The sequence below is a fragment of the Vespula vulgaris genome, chromosome 21 (genome assembly GCF_905475345.1).
Source record: "Vespula vulgaris chromosome 21, iyVesVulg1.1, whole genome shotgun sequence".
Classification (NCBI taxonomy): Eukaryota; Metazoa; Arthropoda; class Insecta; order Hymenoptera; family Vespidae; genus Vespula; species Vespula vulgaris.
In genome coordinates, this window is record NC_066606.1 from 1,455,077 (window position 1) to 1,478,311 (window position 23,235).

At 30.2% G+C, this 23,235-nt stretch overlaps 1 protein-coding gene across 7 annotated transcripts in view; it reads right to left on the reverse strand.

Moving 5' to 3' along the window:
* LOC127071363 (calcitonin receptor-like) overlaps window positions 1-23,235 on the reverse strand; it is a 100,002-nt gene that overhangs the window by 72,092 nt on the left and 4,675 nt on the right. For all 7 annotated transcript variants that reach the window (XM_051010557.1, XM_051010555.1, XM_051010559.1 and 4 more), the window contains one exon: window positions 10,513-10,590. In XM_051010557.1, coding sequence (XP_050866514.1) covers window positions 10,513-10,530 — 18 coding nt within the window. In that variant the 5' untranslated portion in view covers window positions 10,531-10,590. The remainder of the gene's footprint in view (window positions 1-10,512; window positions 10,591-23,235) is intronic.

The window sequence follows — 23,235 nt, forward strand, 5'->3', positions numbered from 1 at the left end:
TTTCTTTTTATTTTCTTTTTTTTTTGTTTCTTTTTCTATTTTTCTTTCTTTTTTTTTTTAATTTTTCTTCTCTTTCAATTTCATGCATAGAAACCAATTCGTTCGTGCTCAAAAGGGAATGTTTACGAATAATAAATAAACGAGTACCGATGATAGCGCACGAATATTTTGATTTTAACAGAGTCACAATATCAAATTTAACTGAACGGCATCAGAGCGTGCAATATCGTTTTAACATAGAGCGAGAAAATTTCATCGTTGGTTAAATATAATTATTTCTTTTTTGTTCTTCTTTATTCTTATTACCTCTCTCTTTCTGTTTCTCTCTTTGTGTCTTTCTCCACTTTCAAGATTTCATATAATGAAAATGAGATTTTCACTTTTTTCTGATTAAATAAACTTCATATTGCGTTTCCTTTTCTTTTCTTTTCTTTTCTCTTCTTTTTCTTTATATATATATATATATATATATATATATATATATATATATATATATATATATATAAATATATATCCGCGTTGTTCATGTTATTCGTAGCATTCACCCATCCTACAAAAGTATAAAGAATCCTATTCTGAAACTTGCTCGAGCTTATATTAAAATGTCCATATATGTGTGCACACGTCTGATCGATAATCGTGTATCTTCGTACGTATCTTAGAATGATACGTGATGTTCCCAGATTTTATTCGAATGAGAAGAGAAAAAATGAAATAAAGAAAGAAAAAGAAAAAAAAAAAAAAAGACAACAGAATAAAATAAAAAAATAAAATAAAAAAAAAAGGAATCGCAATATTATACGAATAAACATTTGCAGAAAGTTTCGTCGATAAATCTTTCTTAATTACTTTTATCTTTCTTCTTCTTCCTACATTTTTCTCATTTTTATCTTGTTGTCTTATCCTTCTAGTTTCTTTTTTTATTCTTTTATCCATAGATGGACGCTCGATAAATCGAATCATTTTCGTATGTACGTTGTACGAACAGTATGTAGTCACATAGAATAATCGATCGAGTGGAATCACGATTGCGATTCGGATAGATTATCGGTGATACCGCAAACTGGACAAACTCTCGTTCGAAAGAGCTCTTGAAATTGTTACATGGCTGCACTAAAAACAATCGATTATTTCTCTCTCTCTCTCTCTCTCTCTCTCTCTCTCTCTCTCTCTCTCTATCTATCTATCTCTTATCCTTTATCTCTTTTCCTCTTTTATGCAAGACACGAATATCACAAATCCAATCCCAAAGTCCTCATGACGTCCATGGGGTATAACAAATCGACCCTATTACTACCCAAGCATCGTTTCGGTCCAACGGAAACAACCTTTATATACATCGACATTTTCATGAAAAATGTTTCTTTTTTCCTATATAATATATATATATAAATATAAAAGAGCATTTCCGCAGTATTATATCCTTGGAGATCCATAAGAGTAACAGTATATAAAAATTAATTCTTTCCCTTTGGATCATCTGAAAATTCATTATTCACGTTCTCAAAGGAACAACGAATATAAAAAGGATTTAAAGCACAGACAAGCGACAACGAGGTAAAGGATGATCCTAAGAAAAGAATGCCAACTTGCTAACGCAGTATCGTTATTAATTAAATTACGGCATCACTCCGTTGAAACGCCGACAAGGTATCTCAGCGTGCAAATCTTTTCTTTCTTTTTTTTACGGCGATGTTCTTTATTATGACGTCACTAGAAGAAGCAAAGCTTAAGTTTTAAAAAAGGAAAGAAGAGAAGGAGAAAAAAATAAGAGAAAAAGAAAGGAAAGCAACAAAAATTATCCAATAATTATTATCCGCGGAAGTGATGATATTAGAAATGAAAGATATTTCATGGGATTTTTAAGATGTTCTTCTCAACTGAGAAGGAAGAAAAAAGTGAGAAAGTGAGAAAGAGAAAGAGAGAGAGAGAGAGAGAGAGAGAGAGAGAGAGAGGAAAAAGGTGGAAAAGAAAGAAAAGAAAAGACGATTGTCGTTCTCTTTCGAGGCGACACCAGGTGTTCGATACAACAAGACAGTTAACAAGTCTGTTGTTTCTAAAAGTTAAGCAATTTAATAAAAGAGAAAAAGTGCAAGTTTTCTTCGTATTCAGCGTTATCCGCATCGCTTAACTCTATCTTCTTCGAAGTGTTAGAAGAAATTTCAAAGTGCCGTTGAAAGGTCATCCGCAAACTAGTATCCGCAAAGTTAAAGGTTACGAAAATAACGACGAGTAAATTGGTTGAACTAGATCGATAAAAGGAAAACATGGAAATAGTTAGGAGAATAACGATAGATCGAATAACGATTTTTACTCGGTTAAGGGAAAATAAATATTGACATTATTTTGCGAGATCCTTAAGATCTTTCGTGATCCAACGAATCAACGATGAAATTTCTACGAGACAACCAGCTTGACAAGAAACAAGATACGTAGAAATATCGAGATACGTAGATATTATCTATTACGACAACTAGAGTTGACTATTGAAATTAAATACGAAACCAAGGAATCCCTTTCCTTTGTTCCGTTTGATAAGATCGTTTTACGATTATTAATCCTTTCTCAATTTTTATCTCAATTTTCTACGCGCGAACACAACTCTTATTTCATTTATTATTACTCGATAGAAATTTTGTTTTATATAAGTGAATCGTTTCATATTATGTTCATAAAAAATACATGAAGAAATAAAAAAAGAATATAATAGAATGAAATAAAAAATTCTTATAGCTTATATCCTACCATGTAAAGGAAAGTTTATATTTGTAGAAAGTAAATAATTCGTCGAGCAAGAAACGAAATAAATATATGCGTACATATATACATGATATACATGTATATGTACGTAAATAAATACATTATAATTATGTCTTATTATCGTTTGCCTTACAGGTCATATTAATAGTATCTACTTGCGATTTTGTCTCAACACTTGTCACGTAGAGACTAGTCCAGCTCCAATATTTTGATAATTAAATTCTCTTTACCTAAATGGAATCTAATTAAACGGAATTAGATTCTCGAGAATGAGGAAGAAAACTAACGTTGAACTGAACTCATTCTCTTCTTTTCTCTCTCTCTCTCTCTCTTTCTCTCTCTCTCTCTGTCTCTAATTATTATCGTATAAACCGTACGGAACAAGATAATGTTAAACTTGTGAAAACCATTCTATTTAATTTTACTGACTATGAAAATAATGTGGCAAATAGGATATATAAATAGATACGTTGATTAGCTTGAATTTAAAGAGTAACTTAAAGTCCTTCCTACGAGAGAAAATCTTATCAATGAAAGATCTTTCTTTCACACTAATCTATTAATCGATATATCGAGTTTATAAACGTAAGATTAACGAATCTTCTTTACTTTACCTTGCAGATATGTTGAAAAAAATTTATCGACAACCATTTCTTAAGAAATAGAAAATTTTTGTCGAATGCAGCGAACGAGGTCGAACTTGAAAAACCGTATTATTATTCCTTAATGACTTTTATGAAAGAAAAGGAAAAAAAGAAAGAAAGAAAAAGAAGAAAATACAATTAAATTAAACATCTCGAATTTGTGAAACCAAGATTTTGACAGAAAAAAAATTGTATAGCAACGAAAAAATTAAGAAAGAAAAAGAAAGGAGTAGTAACAAAAAAAAAATAGTTCATCATCGCTGTAACTATAGTCTTTTACGAACACGATCGATAACAGTTTCGTGTCATGAGCAAAGCCGCGAATGATTGTTCGTTCATTCTCGCACCCTCGATTGTCACAGTCAATGACAAAGAACCTGACCAAATTGGCTCGACCATCGGTTTCCGTTATTAATCGATCTATCGACGTACTTAAATGACGTCTTTTACCGATAGGAAGAGACACCCTTTTTTCCATTATTTTTCTTTTACTTTCCGTTTCCAATATATGTACACACACACACACACACACACACACACACACATAAAGAAAAAGAAAATAATTCTTAAACTTTCAACCAATAATAATTAAACTCGATTAGATTTAGCATAACAATGACGACGACGTTTTGAGTGGACGAGGTAGCATTAAACAAGGCGCTTATTTTAAATCCTTCAGTATAATCGGATAACTATAATCGGTATAACGTGCCCCGGCATTGTTTCATAATGATTAGAACACCAAAATAGAAATTTTGAGTAAGCACTAAAACCAATTGTAAGTTGTCCAAATCTAATTTAGAAAGGATGCTCTTTGTTTTTGCCCGCGTATTATATCTAACTGGATACATTCAAATATTTATAAAAAAACAACTTTAATAATAATAATAATAATAATAATAATAATAATAATAAATAAAAAAAGAACAAACGCTATTTAACTTTGCAAATAAAAAAAATAATAATAATAAACTTCAAACCATGATATCTGTTTTACATCAAACCTCAAAATTCAAAACGCGTCAGAAATGATACAGATAGTTTGAATTAACCTCGGAGAATCAAGTTGGGAATTCGTTTGGGGAGAATCGCAGATTACAAATTTTTCTGAATGTAGAGAGAAGAAAAAAAAAGAAAGAAAGAAAGAGAGAAAAAACAGGGATATACGTGTAATAACGTGGACGATTCTTACCCTTAAGCGTTGTCAATTTACATTTATTAACGTTATTATAAAAAACCACGGAAAAGGTGACTACGGTGTCTCGTTATTTTCGAGGTAGTATAAACTCGATGAATGGAAGGAGAATCAAGGTTCGCCGGAGGGATTCTAAAGTTCTCTATCATTTTTCTGCCGTATCATCCTCCTCCATTCAGTCGATAGTGCTTGTCCTCTTGCACTCTCAATTTCTTTTCTCCCTTTTTTTTCACTCTCACCGATCAATAAAGTGGCAGGCGGCATCATTATGCATCGCCAAACGTTCGTACGATATTTCGAGAAATTATTAGAAAATTAAAATGCCTTTTTCTTTTCGTTGATAAAAAATAATACAATATCTATTTTATCGACAGTTTAATTAATTAATAACATGTGAATAATGACAAACAAAATTGGACATTGTAATAAATTAATAATAGGAAATTATTAAAAAAAAAATGAGAGATGCAATATTAAAATTTATTACAGTGTTCTATTTTATTCGTCATTATTCATAATGTCCTGATATTAATCGCTTGGTCCGTAATATATATGTATATATATATATGTGTGTGTGTATGTATTATATATACGGTGTGCATATAATAAATCACTTTTTGTTATCTTTACAATTTAAAAAAAAATGAAAAAAAAGGAAAGAAATGTAACTTCCATAAGTCGCAATAACGACCATAGTACGCAGAAAGAAAATATTATAATATAATTTTTCTTCATATCTATTTACTTTTATTCGCTTATTTATTTATTTATTTATTTTTATTCTTTCCTTTTCGTTCATTTGAGAAAAATAATAAAAAGTATAAAAGATGAGCAATACTTGTCGTTGTTGATTGCATAACGATCACCGTCGCAAAAAGAAATCTTACGTAAGAAAATGTGCATCGTCCTATCGAACGAGAAAACAAATAAAAAAAAAAGGATTACAAAAAAATTGTAGTAGAACGAAAGAAAAAAATCAAAAAAAAAAAAAGAAAAAAGTAGTGACGGCTTATTCCGATCATTTTTATTTTTACACGCGAATCGATAAGTTTATTCAAAAGAAATTCAAAAAATATTTGATTGCATGAAACCATGAAACGGTACGTATAATTATATTTTTTTGTTTCATCAGTATATCATCATCATCATCATTATAATAAGTAATACATCTTTCGACTTTAATCGAGCCAAACTATACAAAAAATTATCAACACTCAATAACTTCAAATTCAATAAATTTAATTCGATGAAATTATTATCTATAAAATAATTATAAATAAATATAATTGAACTACGTTTAGGTAAGTTTAATCATATGATTTTATAACGTAAAGGATTACTTCATGAATTGATAATGTTTCAGAAAACGAAGATCACAATATTATATATAAGAATCGTCCTACGTTTAAAAGAAATTTTTTGTCACTTTAAAAATTTCTAAGTTTCTAGATTACTTGACCCAATTAATATTTATAATTATCTTAGTCATTGCTATGACTAAATGTTCTAGCTAGAACATTTCCTTCCTGCCTCCGGTGATAAAATTACTGTTGGATATCCGCACGCATACTATCCATGTGCGTGAGTAAACTTATATTATGTAAATACCTATCTATATATACACATATACAAACTTGAACACGTTATGTACCGTGTCTATTGGGCATATTGCATGCATCGATGTATCTACGTTATTAATAGATCAACGAACTGCTTTGAACTATGTATGAACGTATTGACGTCAGATTATATCCCATATCTATAATTTATCATGCAACCAAATTCTCTTATCTTCTTTCTTTTTTCTATTATTATTATTATTATTATTATTTTATTTTTATTTTCGAATGATCTCTGTGTCTTTCTCTTTCTTTCTCTCTCATAAATGACATCTCTCGCAAAATCTTGGATTAGATAGATGATATTCAATAAAAAAGAAAATATCTGGAAGACACATTTAATATGCACGCATCTCTCTCTCTCTCTCTCTCTCTCTCTCTCTCGGAATGATTTCTATCTCGACGTTTTAAAGTGTTCAAGCTGTTTTTTGGAACAATACTGAGGTTTCCGAAACCACGGGATGAATAATTTATAGAGTCATTTGTTAACCTCGGATTCTTCTCGCCTCTACTTCGTTGTAGAATAGAAAGGGATGTCAAGGAAATGATAGAACGAATGTATATATATAGATATACTACGATAGAGAAATCGATAACGTAAAATATATATTCTATCTTCATCTCCGTTATCGCTTTATATTTTATAATATTTTGTAAATATTATATGTTATATATTTATATAATATTGATAATAGTTATCTTATAAAAAATAAATTATATGCGTATATATATATATATAATTATAATTTATATAATTATATGAAGTTAAATTATTTATAGAACTATAAGGAAAAGCAAATAATATATATATATATATATATATATATATATATATATATATATATATATATTCAAAAATCTTGCAGTTATCGTATCCCCAACATTTCTTCATTCTTCGAGCGTAAAATAAATGTAACAGAACTAGCAGCTTTTATAATTAGACGTTGTTACCGAAACTGATATAATTAGACACAGAATTTGCAAATTTAATTAAATAATGCATAAGGCGTAACGTACGGAACATGTTTAATTAAAAATAATCCAACGTTGACCAGTGAAATTTTCGAAAATTTTCGGATCCTTCGAGTCACATTAATCACGAAAATAATAACAGCTAACAAACCGCTGTAAAAATGATAATATCGGATCAGTGCTTTCTACAAACGAACGTGATAACTAACCAAGGAGATTGTACGAAGGAGAAAAAAGAAAAAAATATCATTGTATATATGTAATTATATATATATATATATATATATATATATATATATATATACGTCGACGAAATTAAGTTACAACTTTGATGTGATCTACGATCTATTTTTTAACCTCCCCTCTCCCCCACTCCTCCCTTCTCCCACAATTAATTATAACTGGAATACGAGATAATCCAAAAAAATAACCGGCAATAAATAATTTGATTAAATTAAAACGCGTATCCCAACAGCAATGAACATTATAATTTACATACGTAAATACAAACATACAAACATCGTAGAAATTTCCAAGAGCTCTTATCAATATCAAAGTAATGATAAATAAATGAAGTATCACGTATAACTACATAGCTATATCAAATATTACATGTATACATTAAGAGTAAATCAATGGTTACACTATCTCAATTCTATTTATACGTAATTGGATCTTTCTATTTACCAATAATGTGATTCGAATACATATATCGATAAGCGACGTTTGTTAAGCGACAATACTCAAGTATTAAATTAAAAAGATATATAATTTCTGTTAGGTGTGCGTTGAATATCATGGATATCGTTTGCTTCTATTTTCTAATTTAATTAACGAACTAACAAACACGATTAAATTGAAATAAAATGTATAGACATGTTATAATGCATATTATAGAAGTTTATCAATTCATAGATCTGTTTGTAATAAAGCAATTATCATCGATTAAGCGTATCGATAGATCGTTTCCTAATAAATAATGTAATAATCAATTTAGAGTCTTCCTCGAAAGCTTTTTGGCTTATAGAACATTACTTCGAACAAGGATGTTATTAACGGAAGGCAGACGTACCTATCTACCGGCTGATCGGTCAATCCCGTTAGCCGTCAGCTACGATCATCACCGGTTACACTCATTGTCTACAACAATTCGAGGCGTTATCGTGCTCGAACGAACATCGAACGGGTGCACCAAAGTGTTTACAACATGTATCAACCTCGATATAACATTAAACGTAAAGACTTTTTCGATGTTACGATTTATCAATGTTACGGTACCACGAGAATACACCCGAGAATTTCTGATTAAATATTCCTTATTAAATTCATCCATTCGGTTTATTTCGAACGGATAATATTTGTTAAAGATCATTATCCTCGTTATTTATATATTTTACCACCTTCGCTTTCTTCTTTCTATATATGTTTTATCTTAATTTATTACCATTAACCTAATTTATGTATTTTCTTTTTATTTATACGTCCAATATCGTATGTTTATTCTTCTTGGCCGACATTCGCGTTCCAACGTTACTCAGAAACTCCTCGCGGGGGAAACTTTTATAAGCAGAAAAGAAGAGAACGAGAAAAAGAAAAAAAAAAAAAAGGAAACCAAAGAAATTTTCAATCCGTACGATCTCAAACGAAAATAGTCCGACACTTTGCTCTCGAGATTAGCATAGGTAACACACCCGTGGTAACTATTCGAAATGATTTATAATACGAATATTTTCACTGTTCATATACACCGTTATCGCTTAAGATCTCCACTCAGAAGATTTATTACATCCGACTTAATGGTAGATATAGATCGAAAGCAGATGCGTTAGGATTAGTTGTATGCCATTATGTTACTAGTCGGTTAATAAATCTAATCGGATTAATAAATGCATCGACTTATTAACGAGAATAAAATATAATGATGCAAAATGCGAAACAATAGGGAAGGGGATGAAAGAGAGAGGGGGATATTTGTCGTATAATATAATATTAAAATTAAAGTCAACTCTTACTAAATTGACTTTGCTCATATCTCTCTCTCTCTCTCTCTCTCTCTCTCTCTCTCTCTCTCTCTTTTCTTTCTAACGGTTAATCATGAGTTTAATATAAACCCACGTCCTTATTATGCATGAATAAATCCTAGTAAGCTCGTCGATCAACGCTAACGGATACAAAGGATCGCGATTAGAAGTGCAAGAAGAAAAAAAAACAAAAGAAAAAAGGAAAAGAAAGGAAAAAAGTACTTTAAACGAAACAAATAGCTATGTCGTCGTGTGTATTTTCAAATTTACTTTTCGACGTCACGGTTGTTTTAAGGTTATCTTTACTTATCTACAGTGCATAGTAATGAATTATTGATATAAATTATAAATTGCATACGTATCTACCACCTACATGATTATTATTCACCTTTATCAAATTTTATCAGAAATAACAAATAGTTCATTTGTCTCAACACGACCTCAGCTACCTTAAATTCACGATCTAATGATTTATTTCCAGGTAAATTTATTTCAACCAATCTATTATAGAAATCGTACTGACAATGATTAAAAATTTTTTAACTTTTTTCGTTTTCTCTCTCTCTCTCTCTCTCTCTATTTTTTCTTCCTTTTTTTTTCTTTTTTTCTTTTCCCCGAACGATATACAGACTCACATAGGAAAATACGCGTCAGCAAGTAATACTCGACGTTATAAAGAATTTATTATGCGAAAGGATGATAAATTCCGTATTTAATCGGATGAAATGCAATAATTTCAAAATGGCTTTAACGCCATATAATTGTGAGTTATAAACGCAACGTTTCATACAATCCAATGGGCGATCACGCAACTATTCGATTATACATATATATATATATACATATATGTATATATATATATATTATATATATATATATATACACACACGCATACATAAATTTTATCTCCAAATCGTATTTTATTAAATATAATATCAGAACCGGTACCTTAAGAAATTTTCATGAAAATTTACGCATCCCCAAGATTATAATATTATATTGTAAAACTTATAACCCTCAATAATATTTCATTTGAAAAATAATTTCATTGATTCGCAACTTCTTTCCCCCTCCTCTTCCTTCCTACTGCCGCCATCGATAAATTACATACATATATATATATATATATATATATATATATATATATATATCGATCAAAGCCGATTTGTTATTGTATTGATAATAATGATATCAAGAAAGGAGAAGAATATTACACGTTCATATTACACCAACGAATTGCTAATAGAATCAATTCAATATACATATCTAGGCATTAATAAAATCAATTCAAAACAATGTACCTCAGTTTGCGCATCCATATTGATGATGGAATTAAATACGGAACAGGCTAGGACGATATCCTCGAGCTCCCTTGAAGCCTGAAACAAAAGGGGCAACGTAAATCGTTATTGAAGAATTTATCGATTCATCGAATGCATGCGACGACTTTACCGTCGAGATAGTTATTGAAATATCGTTCGTTCGTAACAGAGCCGTGCTATGGAATATTAGATAGAATATATATATATATATATTTTCATTCCTCCATTTTTGCTTTTCCTCCCTCCTCTTCTTTTCTTTTCTTTTATATATTTTTTTCCTTCTTTTTTAATTTCTTTCTTTTTTCTTCTTTTTTTTTTAAGACGCGTTTCACCGATAAGCTAGCTAAATAAAAAAGAAGGATAAGCGATATACTTCGGACGAATTTCATTCTCGACATTTCGTTTTATTTTTAAGACACAGTTTATTTTTAAGAATTGGGTGACACATTCAACGACTATAATTCTCTTCGATTCAGTGTTTTGGTTGCGATATTAGAGTAGACGGAAAGGGCGATGGAGGGCGAAGAAGGAAGAAGAAGAAGAAAAAGAAGAAGAAGAAGAAGAAGAAGTAAGAAAGAAAAGAAAGATGAGGAGGTTTCGTTCTAATTTTTCCATGCTCCCGTTACGAATCCCATTTAGCTTAGATCCCTTCTTCCTCGTCGAGAAACAAATCGATTTAATTTTCATTCCGTTAAAATGAGACCCGTCGTGCCGTCGTTCTGCCGTTCGAAAAACTAATCGTACGTCTACCGTGAAACAATAAGTTAACTTCCGAGATCAGAGAGAAAGACAGAGAGAAAGAGAGAGATAGCTTGAAAGGATTTGTGCGTTCGCTTTCGTTTCCTAATAATGAAAAATATTATCTTACGTTAGTTTTACTCGATATAAAACTTCAGCTTTCATTTATCTTTTTCAATCATAAATTAAAAAGAAACAAAGAAGAAAAAAAGAAATGAAAAAAATTGAAAAAAAAAAAAACATTTTTCCTTCGTTAATTATAATCTACAACTTTTATCGATCATCAAGAATTGTTCTTATACGTAAATATTTTTTTTAAAGAGATCCAATGTACTTTATTGAGAAACATTAAAAGTTAAATAATTTCGACGATTATAAACGTGTATAAAAGACGTGTATAAAAAAAAAAAAAAGAGAAAGAAAGAAAAATGTAAATGAAAGGAAAACGAAATTATTAAATAACACTTGTTAGATAATATCAGGTTGAAATTGTCATCTTTCAGATTTGTCATCGGAAGCTTTTGCAAATAGGAAATATATCATAGGAGGAAATTTGCGGCCATTCCAAGTACCATCTGGCAATTTGCTAACCACTGACGGATTACCCGTTGACCACGACTTTGGAATATCAATCTAACGTTTACCACAATGACCAGTTAATAAGGACATCTGTATCGACGATCTGAGAATATCAACAGCTAATAGATTATTATTGATCCTTGCCGATATATACTAACGTCTGTACAATATTGTAAAATTAACAACATTGAACAAATAAAAAACCAAAAGAAAAGAGAAAAAGAAAAGAAAGAATTCCACAAAATAAAAAATGGTCTAAGAAAGGACGAAGATAATTGGTTTTATTTTAGCAGGACGTTTCGAACAAAAACTAACGAGAAAAGTTTCCAAATCATTGAAAGGAGGAGAAGGAAACGAGAGGGTTGAAAGAATGCGCGAGGATGAGATGGTAAGGAAGGTAAAGAGAGAGAGAGTTTTCTGACTGTTTAACGTGAAAGTTATAGAAACACTTTTGCCCTGAGGTACTATTCAAGTTGCTTATCCTTATCCGAACAGTAAGCTTTCGTTGAAAGTGTTTGTTATCACGTCGGTCTTTAGAATCGCGAACGCGTGTTTAAAAAACGCTTTCATCGAGCGAGTAAAAATTTTGTCAGAAATCTCTGCTTTTTTTATAAGTGTATGTGTGTGTATGTGTTTATTCTCTCTCTTTCTCGCTCTCTCTCTCTCTCTCTCTCTCTCTCTCTCTCTCTCTCTCTCTCTCTCTCTATCTTTTTCTATGTATATATATAAATATATTTCTTCTACTTTTCTTTTGCCTTCTTTTTCTTCTTCTTTTTATAAACGTCAAGAGATCAAAAGACTCCTATTTGTACTTTCGAACTAACAAGCACAGAAATAAAAAAACTGCACGAAAGATTTCCGATTTCATTGAACGTCATCTAACGGGTAATACTCATTAAAATATCGCGAATTCCAGAATGACTAAGAAAAACGTAGATAAAAATAGATATAGATGGGAGTATGGACGAGCGAGAATGAGTCGTTCGTTGTTAAATAACTAAAAGCGCGTCGCCAAAACCGAGAAAATTAGATTTTCCGAAATAAAAATGTTCGACGTCGAAAATTATATCGTTCGTTGATAGGACAAATGAAACTTAACTGCGAAAAGTTAGGTACATACTATTACAAGAACATTGGCTAACGGAGATACCCATCTTTAACTTCTTTGTTCGACTAACGAAATGTACGAAGGAGTTTGGTTATGAAAATAGAATTTACGAGCGTGGCAAATGGCCAGAAAAGCATACGATGTGTGTACATACATACATACAGCCTTGCTAGGAGTGAAACATTAATTTCTCTCTTGTAAAATATCGCTTGATAACACCATAGATATTCGCCGAGTACCTACAATGTGAATACCATTCGTGTAAAAAGAATTGTGAGAGAAAAAAGCAAGAAAGAAGGAAAGAGAGACAGAAAAAAATAACTAAGCCACATTTATATTTAGATTTATGTATATATATATAAAACTATAAATAAATATAACTTCAGTTTCCTATTTAAAAAAATGGAAGAAAATAATAAATGTTATCGGACGGTAATGACCGTAATGAACGATAAAGAAAAAGAGAGAGAAAAAGGAAGAAATATAAAAGAGAAAAAAAAAATACATTTCTTTTAACGTTAACTACGATAAGATCGATAACTTTGTTTTTACTCATGCAAATAACTCGCACCTTTCATAGATAAAAGTAATTAATGCGACGATTATAACGTGTTCGTCGTTTTATAAAATAAATTATACTTTGCAATATAGAATAAGTTATGACTTCATTAACACTAGTACATAATGTATACGTTGCTATAGATAGAATGATTAATACGCATATTATGAATAATGACGAACAAAATCGATCACTGTAATATATTAATTATAAAAAACAAAAAAAGATAAAGAAGAAGAAGGAATAGAAAGAGAGAGAGAAAGAGAGAGAGAGAGAGAAATACACGTGCAATCTTACATCGAAATTTATGATAATGTCCGATTTTCTTTATCATTATTTATAATATCAATATTGATCACTTATAATCAATCCATAATATATTTATATATATACACATACATACACAAATATATATGTATATAATATATTTAACTTGCCTTATTCATTTTTATTATTACATTCACAGTTATTATATATATATATATATATATATATATATATATATATATATATCAGTCAAATACGAAACTCGCGTGTTACAATGGATCCCTCGTGTGTTCGTAATCGTAATCGTTCGAACAATTGATAATACAGTGAAGGATAACCACAAGATGAAACGTCGCGATGTAACGATCACGATCGTGTATTCGTATTAAATTGGCCTTGACCGTCTGCCGTGAAATATACACGTATGCAGATATCTGATTATTGTCGTGCTTTTCGTGTACATAAAAAAAAAGTAAAGAAAAAAGGAAAAAAAAAAGGAAAATAAAAATGGAAAAGTCGATCAAACTACAAATCGAATTCGATCGGACCGATCTCATTTTCTTTTCTCTTCTTCGTCTTCTCCTTCATTTTCTTTTCTCGCTTTAGACTGCGTACAATACAAACGAACGCAATGTTTTCGTAGGCATTAAATATTTATCCGATTCTAAATCAAATGAAAATTTTAGATTCCACTATGTTTGATTATTGATTGTAATAGTAAGGAAGTTATCAAATTGGAAGATATACGATGGGTTGAGTAATTCTAAGATTAATTCGACGATTTTTTTCTTTTTTATTTATGTACACGAATAAGAGAAATAAATAATGATGGGATTGATACGAGAAGAAAAAAAGAAAAAGAAAGGGAAAAAAAGAAAATAAGAAAGAAAAAGAAAGGAAAGGAAAGAAAAAAGAAAACCTTTCGACGGTGGTACAGGTCAACGAAGAAATCAGAAAAGCAAACCGACTAAGATCAAATACACACACATATACTATACATACATACATACATACATATATACATATATATATATGAACTCGACTAGAGAGAAATAAAGATAAATGTTATCTTCTTGTGGAACAGAAATCAATTAATCTTGACGTCATATCATTCTCTCACTCTATCTCTATCTCTTCCCTCCCCCCCCCTCCTCTCTCTCTCTCTCTCTCTCTTTCTCGAATTTTCTTTCATAGTAATAAAGAAGATTTAACGAGGTACATTTCTCCTTTTCCTTTCATTTTCTATTCCGAGTATCTAGCAGTGACTTTATGCGAAACATGTCAACTAAGTTAATATTTCCCTTTCATACCTTGATCTTAGCTTTAAATAGAACTATAAATCATCTTACGTATGTACGTACACACATAAGATATATATATAATACGTGTATTTCGTAAAAATATATATAATAATTATGAAACACATACGTACATATATGTATCCTATTGTTCCGCATCCTAGTTAATACAAAAGAAAATTAATATCAGAATTAATATCGTATATTGAATCTATAATGAAACGTTATATAGCAACGAATAAAGGGCCTCCTCGAGTCATATATTCATTTTTGATGTTATTACAAATAGATACACGTCGTATCTGGCTAAATTATTCAAACGATTTTCATCCTATTAGATGGGAATAATACTCGACAGGAACTGTCAAGTATAAATTTCAGTTTACAACGTTGACTACGCGTTCTGAATACGAAGCCTTCTCGGACACCTATCTATGTATGTAAATTACGCTTATATATAATATCTTGCGGTATCGCATATGTACGTATATATATATATACACACATGTCCCGTGTATACGAGATACTTAAGTAGAAACAATTCGATTCTTCCCTCTTTCTCTTTCTCATGAGATTTATATACGATACATAAAATCGCGTTTATTTATTGAAAATATTTTTTATTCGTAGATATTGGTTTGGACAAATAAATAATGTCGACGTATGTATCTATCGATAATTTATATATAGATAAATAACTAGCTAGTTATATCGGACGAAAATCTTTAATATATTTTATATTTGAACAAACAAACATTATGTAATAATATTGTACAGTACTAATCCTTCTCCCTTTTTTTTTTTTTATTATAACATAAATAACACTTGTATAAAGTATTCAATCGAAACATTTTTCTTTTTTCTATTTTATATCATAAAATCTTATTCTCATCTTTTTTTTTATCTACGTCTTATGCTTTATCCAAAATTAAAGAGGGAAAATAAAAAAAAATCTTGAATTAATTTAATTACACAAACGTCACGATTTAATTTCATCGAAAGGAATAATCATTTATTTTCATTGATTCGTTTATATACGATAAAGAAACAATCGTTTAATCATCGACGTCGGATTATTATTTGTCCACCGTAGGTGGCCTTCTATATGATCTAGTGCATACATACAAATACATACGTACGTACGTACATACACATATAATCATATTTTCCTCCGCGAAATAACTTTATCCATGAAAATACTTTCCGACTGTTAAATGTGGATGAGCAAAAGAAAACCCATAAGTATATACACATGAGAGTATGCCTGTAAGAAAATAAGCTTTCGACTTGCGTACATCAATGTGAATGTTATATGTGTATACCAATTTTCAAAATGTTTCTATTTCAAACAAAACGAAAACATCTATTTTTTATCGTATCTTATAATAAATGTAAAATCAATTCTTATATATTTTTTTTTTTTTTCTATATAACTTGTTCTTTCTTTTTTCTTTCCCCCTTTTTTTTTAGAATGATGTAAATTCAACTCCGAAAACAAATGAGTCAAAGTTAGGTAATTATTCAGTTTCAGCTACAGATGGAGAAAAAGAAAGAGAGAGAGAGAGAGAGAGATACACACTATTTATATTTATAATAGCAAAGTAAATACAGTATAATATCCTCATGAATTAGTCAAAAGAAGTTTGGCTGTTAAATGAGATTACATAAATGGTTTTTCTTTTCTTTTTCTCTCTCTATCTTCTTTTTTTCTTGTTAAACTGGTAAAAGCCCATTTGCATGGATGAATGAATTCATTAGTTGTGTTAGCAAAACTCTTTATTATATATTCATATATATATATATATTCATACACACACACACACACACGCGCGCACGAGCTGTAATATTTTTAAAAAGTTCTTTTCTTTTTTTTTTTATTTTTATTAAACTTATTACAATACTATTATTTTCAGACTCAGTTTATCGAATGTATTTTTACATTCAATAATACAGCTTCTTTTTTCTTATTATGATTTTAAAATGAAAAAAAAAAAAAAAACAAATAAGAAATGTCTACTTCGATTAAAAATTTAAAATATAAATTTAATCACATTCAACAATTTTAACAATTCATTATTTTTCCAAGTGATCTACTTGCGATTAATTAAAAAAAAAAGATTTCCTTTAAAGAATATTCATTAAAATGGTTACATTAAAAAACCAAACATATTATGTCTCCTTAAATATGGCAAACAAGCTTTTTGACGTTTAACAATATATTTAAATGCATACGTTAAAATGCATATAGTAAAAAATCTTGAAACAATGTGAAGTGGACTTATACCAGTAAAAAAAAAAAAATAGAAAGAAAGAAAAAAAAACAAAAATAAAAATATAGGACAGCATATATGACATGCAAACGAAAGAAGTAGAAGAAAGAAAGAATGTATGTTTACATTACATACATACACATATATATATATTTTTTATACGAATATATGTATATTATATGGTTACACTTTGTGGTATATGTGCACGTTATCTGCGAGTAGACGTGTATGTAAAAATAAGAGTTCGTTGAAAATTTAATGAATCTCGATGTTCGTACTACTTCCGTATTATTTTATAAACTTTTTTCTTTTATCAATTAAATGGAACTGAATGATCCTTGAAGACCAAACTCTACGAATATCTCGATTTACTTAACAATGGTACTTACTAATAATGTGTAACTTTTATACTTTCACAGAAAGCACTTCATTGAAACCGGTAGCCGTGTAATGGTGCTTGTAACATCTACATATATTCTTTTATGACTCGGCTCAACCAATATATTTTTGATGTATATATATATGTGTGTGTGTGAATATGTGTGTGTATATATATATATATAATTTACTTTACCGAGCAACAGGTGTCGAAACCCATAGATATCAACGAGCTCGAATTCTTTCTCGTTTGAAACTAACGCGATTAAGAATAGGTTTACGTAAAACAGTAGAAAATATTTATACTTAAGAGGAACAATAGGTTTATACTAATTATAAGTAAAATCCGATCGTAACGAATGGAATATTTCAAGTATCTTATAAGATATTTCGAACAATTCTGAAAATGCGATATCAAGATCAATATAAAAATATTGTTAATAATTTAAGAACGAAATTATATTATTTAACAAAGTAATAAGAATAAATTCGTCGTCGTCTAACTATTAATATTTCAGGGAAATAAAAATGTGGTTTTATGTAGTAATAACGCTATCGTAGCACGTTAAAGAAAACCCTTTGAAAAAGCTTTTGTCCCTAGAGAAAGAGAGAGAAAGAGAGAGAAAAAAAGAGAAAAAAGAGAGAGAGGGACGACAAGTGCTAGGTTGAAAAATAAAAGCCCCATGGTACGTATACAAAAGAAGTAAAAGTACAGGACAAACAAGGTAGCAACCAACAGCGTTACGCTTGGTATCGTTTTTCAAGTAAGAAAAGCCTTTCCCGACGACGACGACACCGACGACACCAACGACACTGACACCAAAAAGAAAACTCGTTGAGAGAAATAAATATCTCGAATACTCGCTATCGTACTTTTCCATCTTACAAACATTGTGGAAGGTATCACAGTTTGTTTTCAAGACGCAAGGATGAGAAAAAATAGCAAGAAAGTTTAAAATCGTTTTCAAGAGTTTCCTCGTTAGGATCGTGTTAGACTTGGAATCAATGAAAAGTGACAAACAAGTAAATAGGTACATCTATGCAGTTATCCAGTTATTATTTTTAACGTCGGCACGTGACACAAAATCATCCTCTTTCGTACGAAGAAATAAGAAAAAGAAAGAAAGAAATAAAGAGAAAGAAAAAAAAATATTAAAGAAGAAGAGATACATCGTTTTCTTTACGTAAAGATCTAGAAAATTTAACATACAATCGATAGTGGTACATTTTCTAATATATTTTTGCGCACGTTTCTTTATTGATTCGATTAATTAATGAAAAGTATCGCTTTATAATATCAATTTACGATTTATGTATTTAATATCTATTAAAATGAAAACCTGTGATACAGACAGAAACTCGAAATACGTGTTAAATGTTAGATGATAATTTCATTTTGAATATAAACAAATCGAACATTTATTTAAATCTTTCTGTTTGACTCTGTCCCTACGAATCGTCGTCGATAATTATTTATTAATCGACAACTTATGAAAAAGCGATAGGATCGCCGATAGAAATCTGAACCGAAAGGAAATTTATAATGCGAAGAGAAATCGTAAATCATGATTCGTTCTATTTCTATAGGGAGAAAGAAAGAAAAAAAAAAGAAGAAGAAGAAAAGGAAGAAAAAAAAATAGGAAGTTTTCATACTTTTTATACGACAGAGAAACGTTTTAATTCCTCCTTCGTATTTTTCCAATAAAATTTATGACATTCTATTGAGATGTTTTTTCGATCGAGTTGACGGAAAAAAAATTAAAAAAAAAAAAATAACAGAGAGAGAAAAACAGAAAAGAAAAAAAAATCGTTGAATAGATAAATTAATAGCACATTTACTTCGAGGGAGTTAAGATATGCATATTTATTTAGAAATGAATCTCATTATCTTTCGAGAAATTTTACGTGAGAACAATAAATATAAGCTGAAAAACTAAACGTACGAGTAAAAGAAAAAAGAAAAAAAAAAGAAAAGAAAAGAAAAAATATGACAAAAAATATATGTCGGAAAATAAAAGGAGGTTAAAGAAAAAAGAAAGATAAAAAAAAACAATAAATAAAAAGAATAATAAAATCGAGAGTCGAATGATTTAACAACCCCAAAGGTGACTTATCACGGTAGCGTAAGTAACGATAAAAGGGTATTAACTTTAATCGACGAGTTTGAAACTTCTTCTTATTCTTCTTCTTCCTTCTCTTCCTTAAGGATACCTAGAGGAGTATATCAAAGTTTCTAGGCGATCGAAATACACGGGGACACGATGCGGTACGAATTCTTCGCAGAAAGTAAGTAGAAAGTTAAGGACGAAAACTTTGCAATAAGATTTCGGTAAGTTCTCTTTGATAAACTCGAAAGAGTATCTAAGTGTACCGTTTGATTTCGAATTCTCGATAAATTCAGTACTTAAGAGACTTAATGACACCACTCTCTTGAACTTGACGAATATTTATTTTTCTATGTCGAAAATAACGAGAGAGAGAGAAAGAGAGAAAGAGAGAAAGAGAGAAAGAGAGAGAGAGAAGAAAAAAGAAAAAAAAGAATTTAAGGAATGAAAGGAGTAGTACGAAAGACAGCTTTCAATCGATTTTCTTCACATTCACGTTATCACAACGGAACGAGGATTCTCGAGGAAAGGGTTGAAGATAGAAAAGGGTTGTATTAGAAAACATCACGAACATACACACACACACACACAGAGAGAAGGAGCAATGTAATAATAAAACTCTGTTCAGTCCTCTCCTCTCTTAGGTTTTGCTACTGTAATTAAATTTAAGACGGCGGCCTGGTTTATCAAGCGATAAATTAATTAAAGCCGTTAATGATCTCCCCGAAAGTGAATAAAAGTAAATTCAAGTTCGCCTTCGTAGGAATTTCACTTTGTTCTAGTTGTAACTAATCGAGCTGAAATTGAAACAGTTTCGAAGATGTAACTTCGATGTATTATATTTAAAGTGAAGGTATTAAATTACGAAAATTTTAAAGGAGCATTGACAAAGGAAGACAACGAGAGAGAGAGAGAGAGAGAGAGAGAGAGTGGGGAGGGGGAGGAATTCAAGGTAGTAGAAAAGGTGATAGGAAAGTACACGTATACGTGAGATAGATGATACATCCCTTCAAAAATGTTCCCAAGAGGAAAACTTTTACTCGTTTCGAAATCGTTGCACCATCGATAAGAGGTAGTAAGCTTTCCGCTTCGTTGACAATCACGTCTACCATGTCGATATGTAAGCTTCTTGTCGACTTTGAATACGAGATCAAAATACTACGTCGTCGTTTATCACTTTATCTATTTCCATAAAATTTTTTATCGTGTTTCAAAGAAAGAAAGAAAGAAAGAAAGAAAGAAAGAAAAGGAAAGAAAACGAAAATAATAAAGAAAAAAAAGAACAAATTCAGACTCGTAGAAAATTTCTTTTGCAAATAAGATCGATCATTATTTCTATATTTTAACAATCGAGAAGAGACAGACAGAATCGAGGAACGATTGCTACGACGTCGTTACGACGAACTAATCCTTTCTCGAATTTTGTCTAATTACACAAGGGGAAAATAAAAAAAAAGAAAAAAGAAAAAGGAAGAAAAGGAAAAAGAAAGTGTCGATAAAACATGATCGTTAAATTCGTTTGGATACGATTTCAATCATGCTGATTAACCATTAAGAAAACATTTGGTTGATTATTCGCGTGCCTAATTCGCGTGCCATTAACCTCGATAATCGAGAACATGCTGTGTTCTAATATACCTACTACCTGCCTACTACAACCTATCTAATTTAACACGAGCAAAGACTCAAAGATTAAATCGTACCGACTGAAAGACCCACCCTATCGAAAATTTGATCAAACTTATACATATGTACGTACGTATGTACATACATACATACATACATACATACGATAAATCGCCTACGGTCACAGGATCGATGCAAACGAGACCATCTGTTTTATGTTACTATTCGTCGATCAAGTTCGAAAGGATCGAAAGTGTCTAAACTTATCTTAGATCTTTACACCATGCTGGCTTATTTAAATTAAGGTCAATGAATGTACCTATCTTCCGTCTACTTTGATTAACTTCAAAGACAAATTTTCGTCTACGTGTCAAAGAGATAGATCGAGTTAGATAAAAAGAGGGAGAGAGAGAGAGAGAGAGAAAAGAGGAAGAATATTTAATCGAGAATATAAAAATATCTGAATGATGAAAAATACGAAGGAAATAAAAGATCTTAGACTTTTAATATTTTTTCTAAAAGAAAATCTTCTAAAAATTTGCTCGTATCTAACTTGCTCGAGTTCACTCGTACAAAATCAAGCTTTCATTACAATTGAAAGCATCGATCGGTTAACTCTCGTGAGAAAAAAGCCAGAAGAATGATGAGAGTATATGTGTGTGTATTTTCGTATATAATCTATCCGTAACAACGTTTCTGAAAGTTCAGATTAAATGGCACGAATAATCGTCTCTCATAAATTTTTTAAAATCGTCGCCAAAGTCTCGCACGAGAAAGTCTCCTTTCTACTTCAAATTAATTCAAAAAATATATTTATTCTTAAAATATGAAATATAGTATCACGAATCAATTGTCTAGTCGGACACCGTGAAAATAACATCATTTCTTTTTCCTTTCTTGTATTTAAAACGAGTTCCCAAATATCTCTTATATTCAGTTACCTGTTGACCTACATATATGTATGTGGTAAATAATCTCAATAGAAAAGCTCGATCAAACGAGTGCTGTGCAAACACAGATGTAAACTTTTTAAATCGAAAAGAGGGAGATCCTGCTCGAAAAAAAGAAAAGAGAGAAAAAGAAAAAAAAAAGATAAATTTGATTTCGACAAATTTTATTATGTAATAAATATATACGTAAATAATATATGTGTATATATATAAATATATATATATATATATATGTATAAATATATAAAATATTTACATATGTAAATAATTTCTTTTATATATATATATATGTTTATACAAATACAAATAATATTATTATACCCGTAACTGGCAATTTCTTGATATAGTACGCGTTCGTCGTTTTTCTTCTTTACTAAACCGTCAATAACGATCGCTTTTGATCATTCTGCGTTTCCCAAAGCGCGTTTTCTCGCTTTTACATGATGAAAAAGCGACAACGATTACTTTGAACTTCGCTACAATTTCCAAAGCCTTGTAAAATTCAGTCGCGCGTAAACGTTTACACGTTTCTAGTTTGAAATGCGATACTGCATCAATGAATCGAAAAGATTCAAAAAATCACGTGCATTTTGATCTCTCTTAATGCGTGTGTGTATGTGTATATATGAAACGCGTGTACGTGCTATGTTTCTATAATATTGATAATAATTAAATAATTCATTGAAGCGAAAAAGTAAGGAAACTTCGATATATCGAAATAAATACGTACGTAACGAGTTCAAAGGATGATCATTGCTCGAATGTTCAATCGAAGAAAATAATACGTATATATATATACATATCTATGCATTTAAATTAAATAA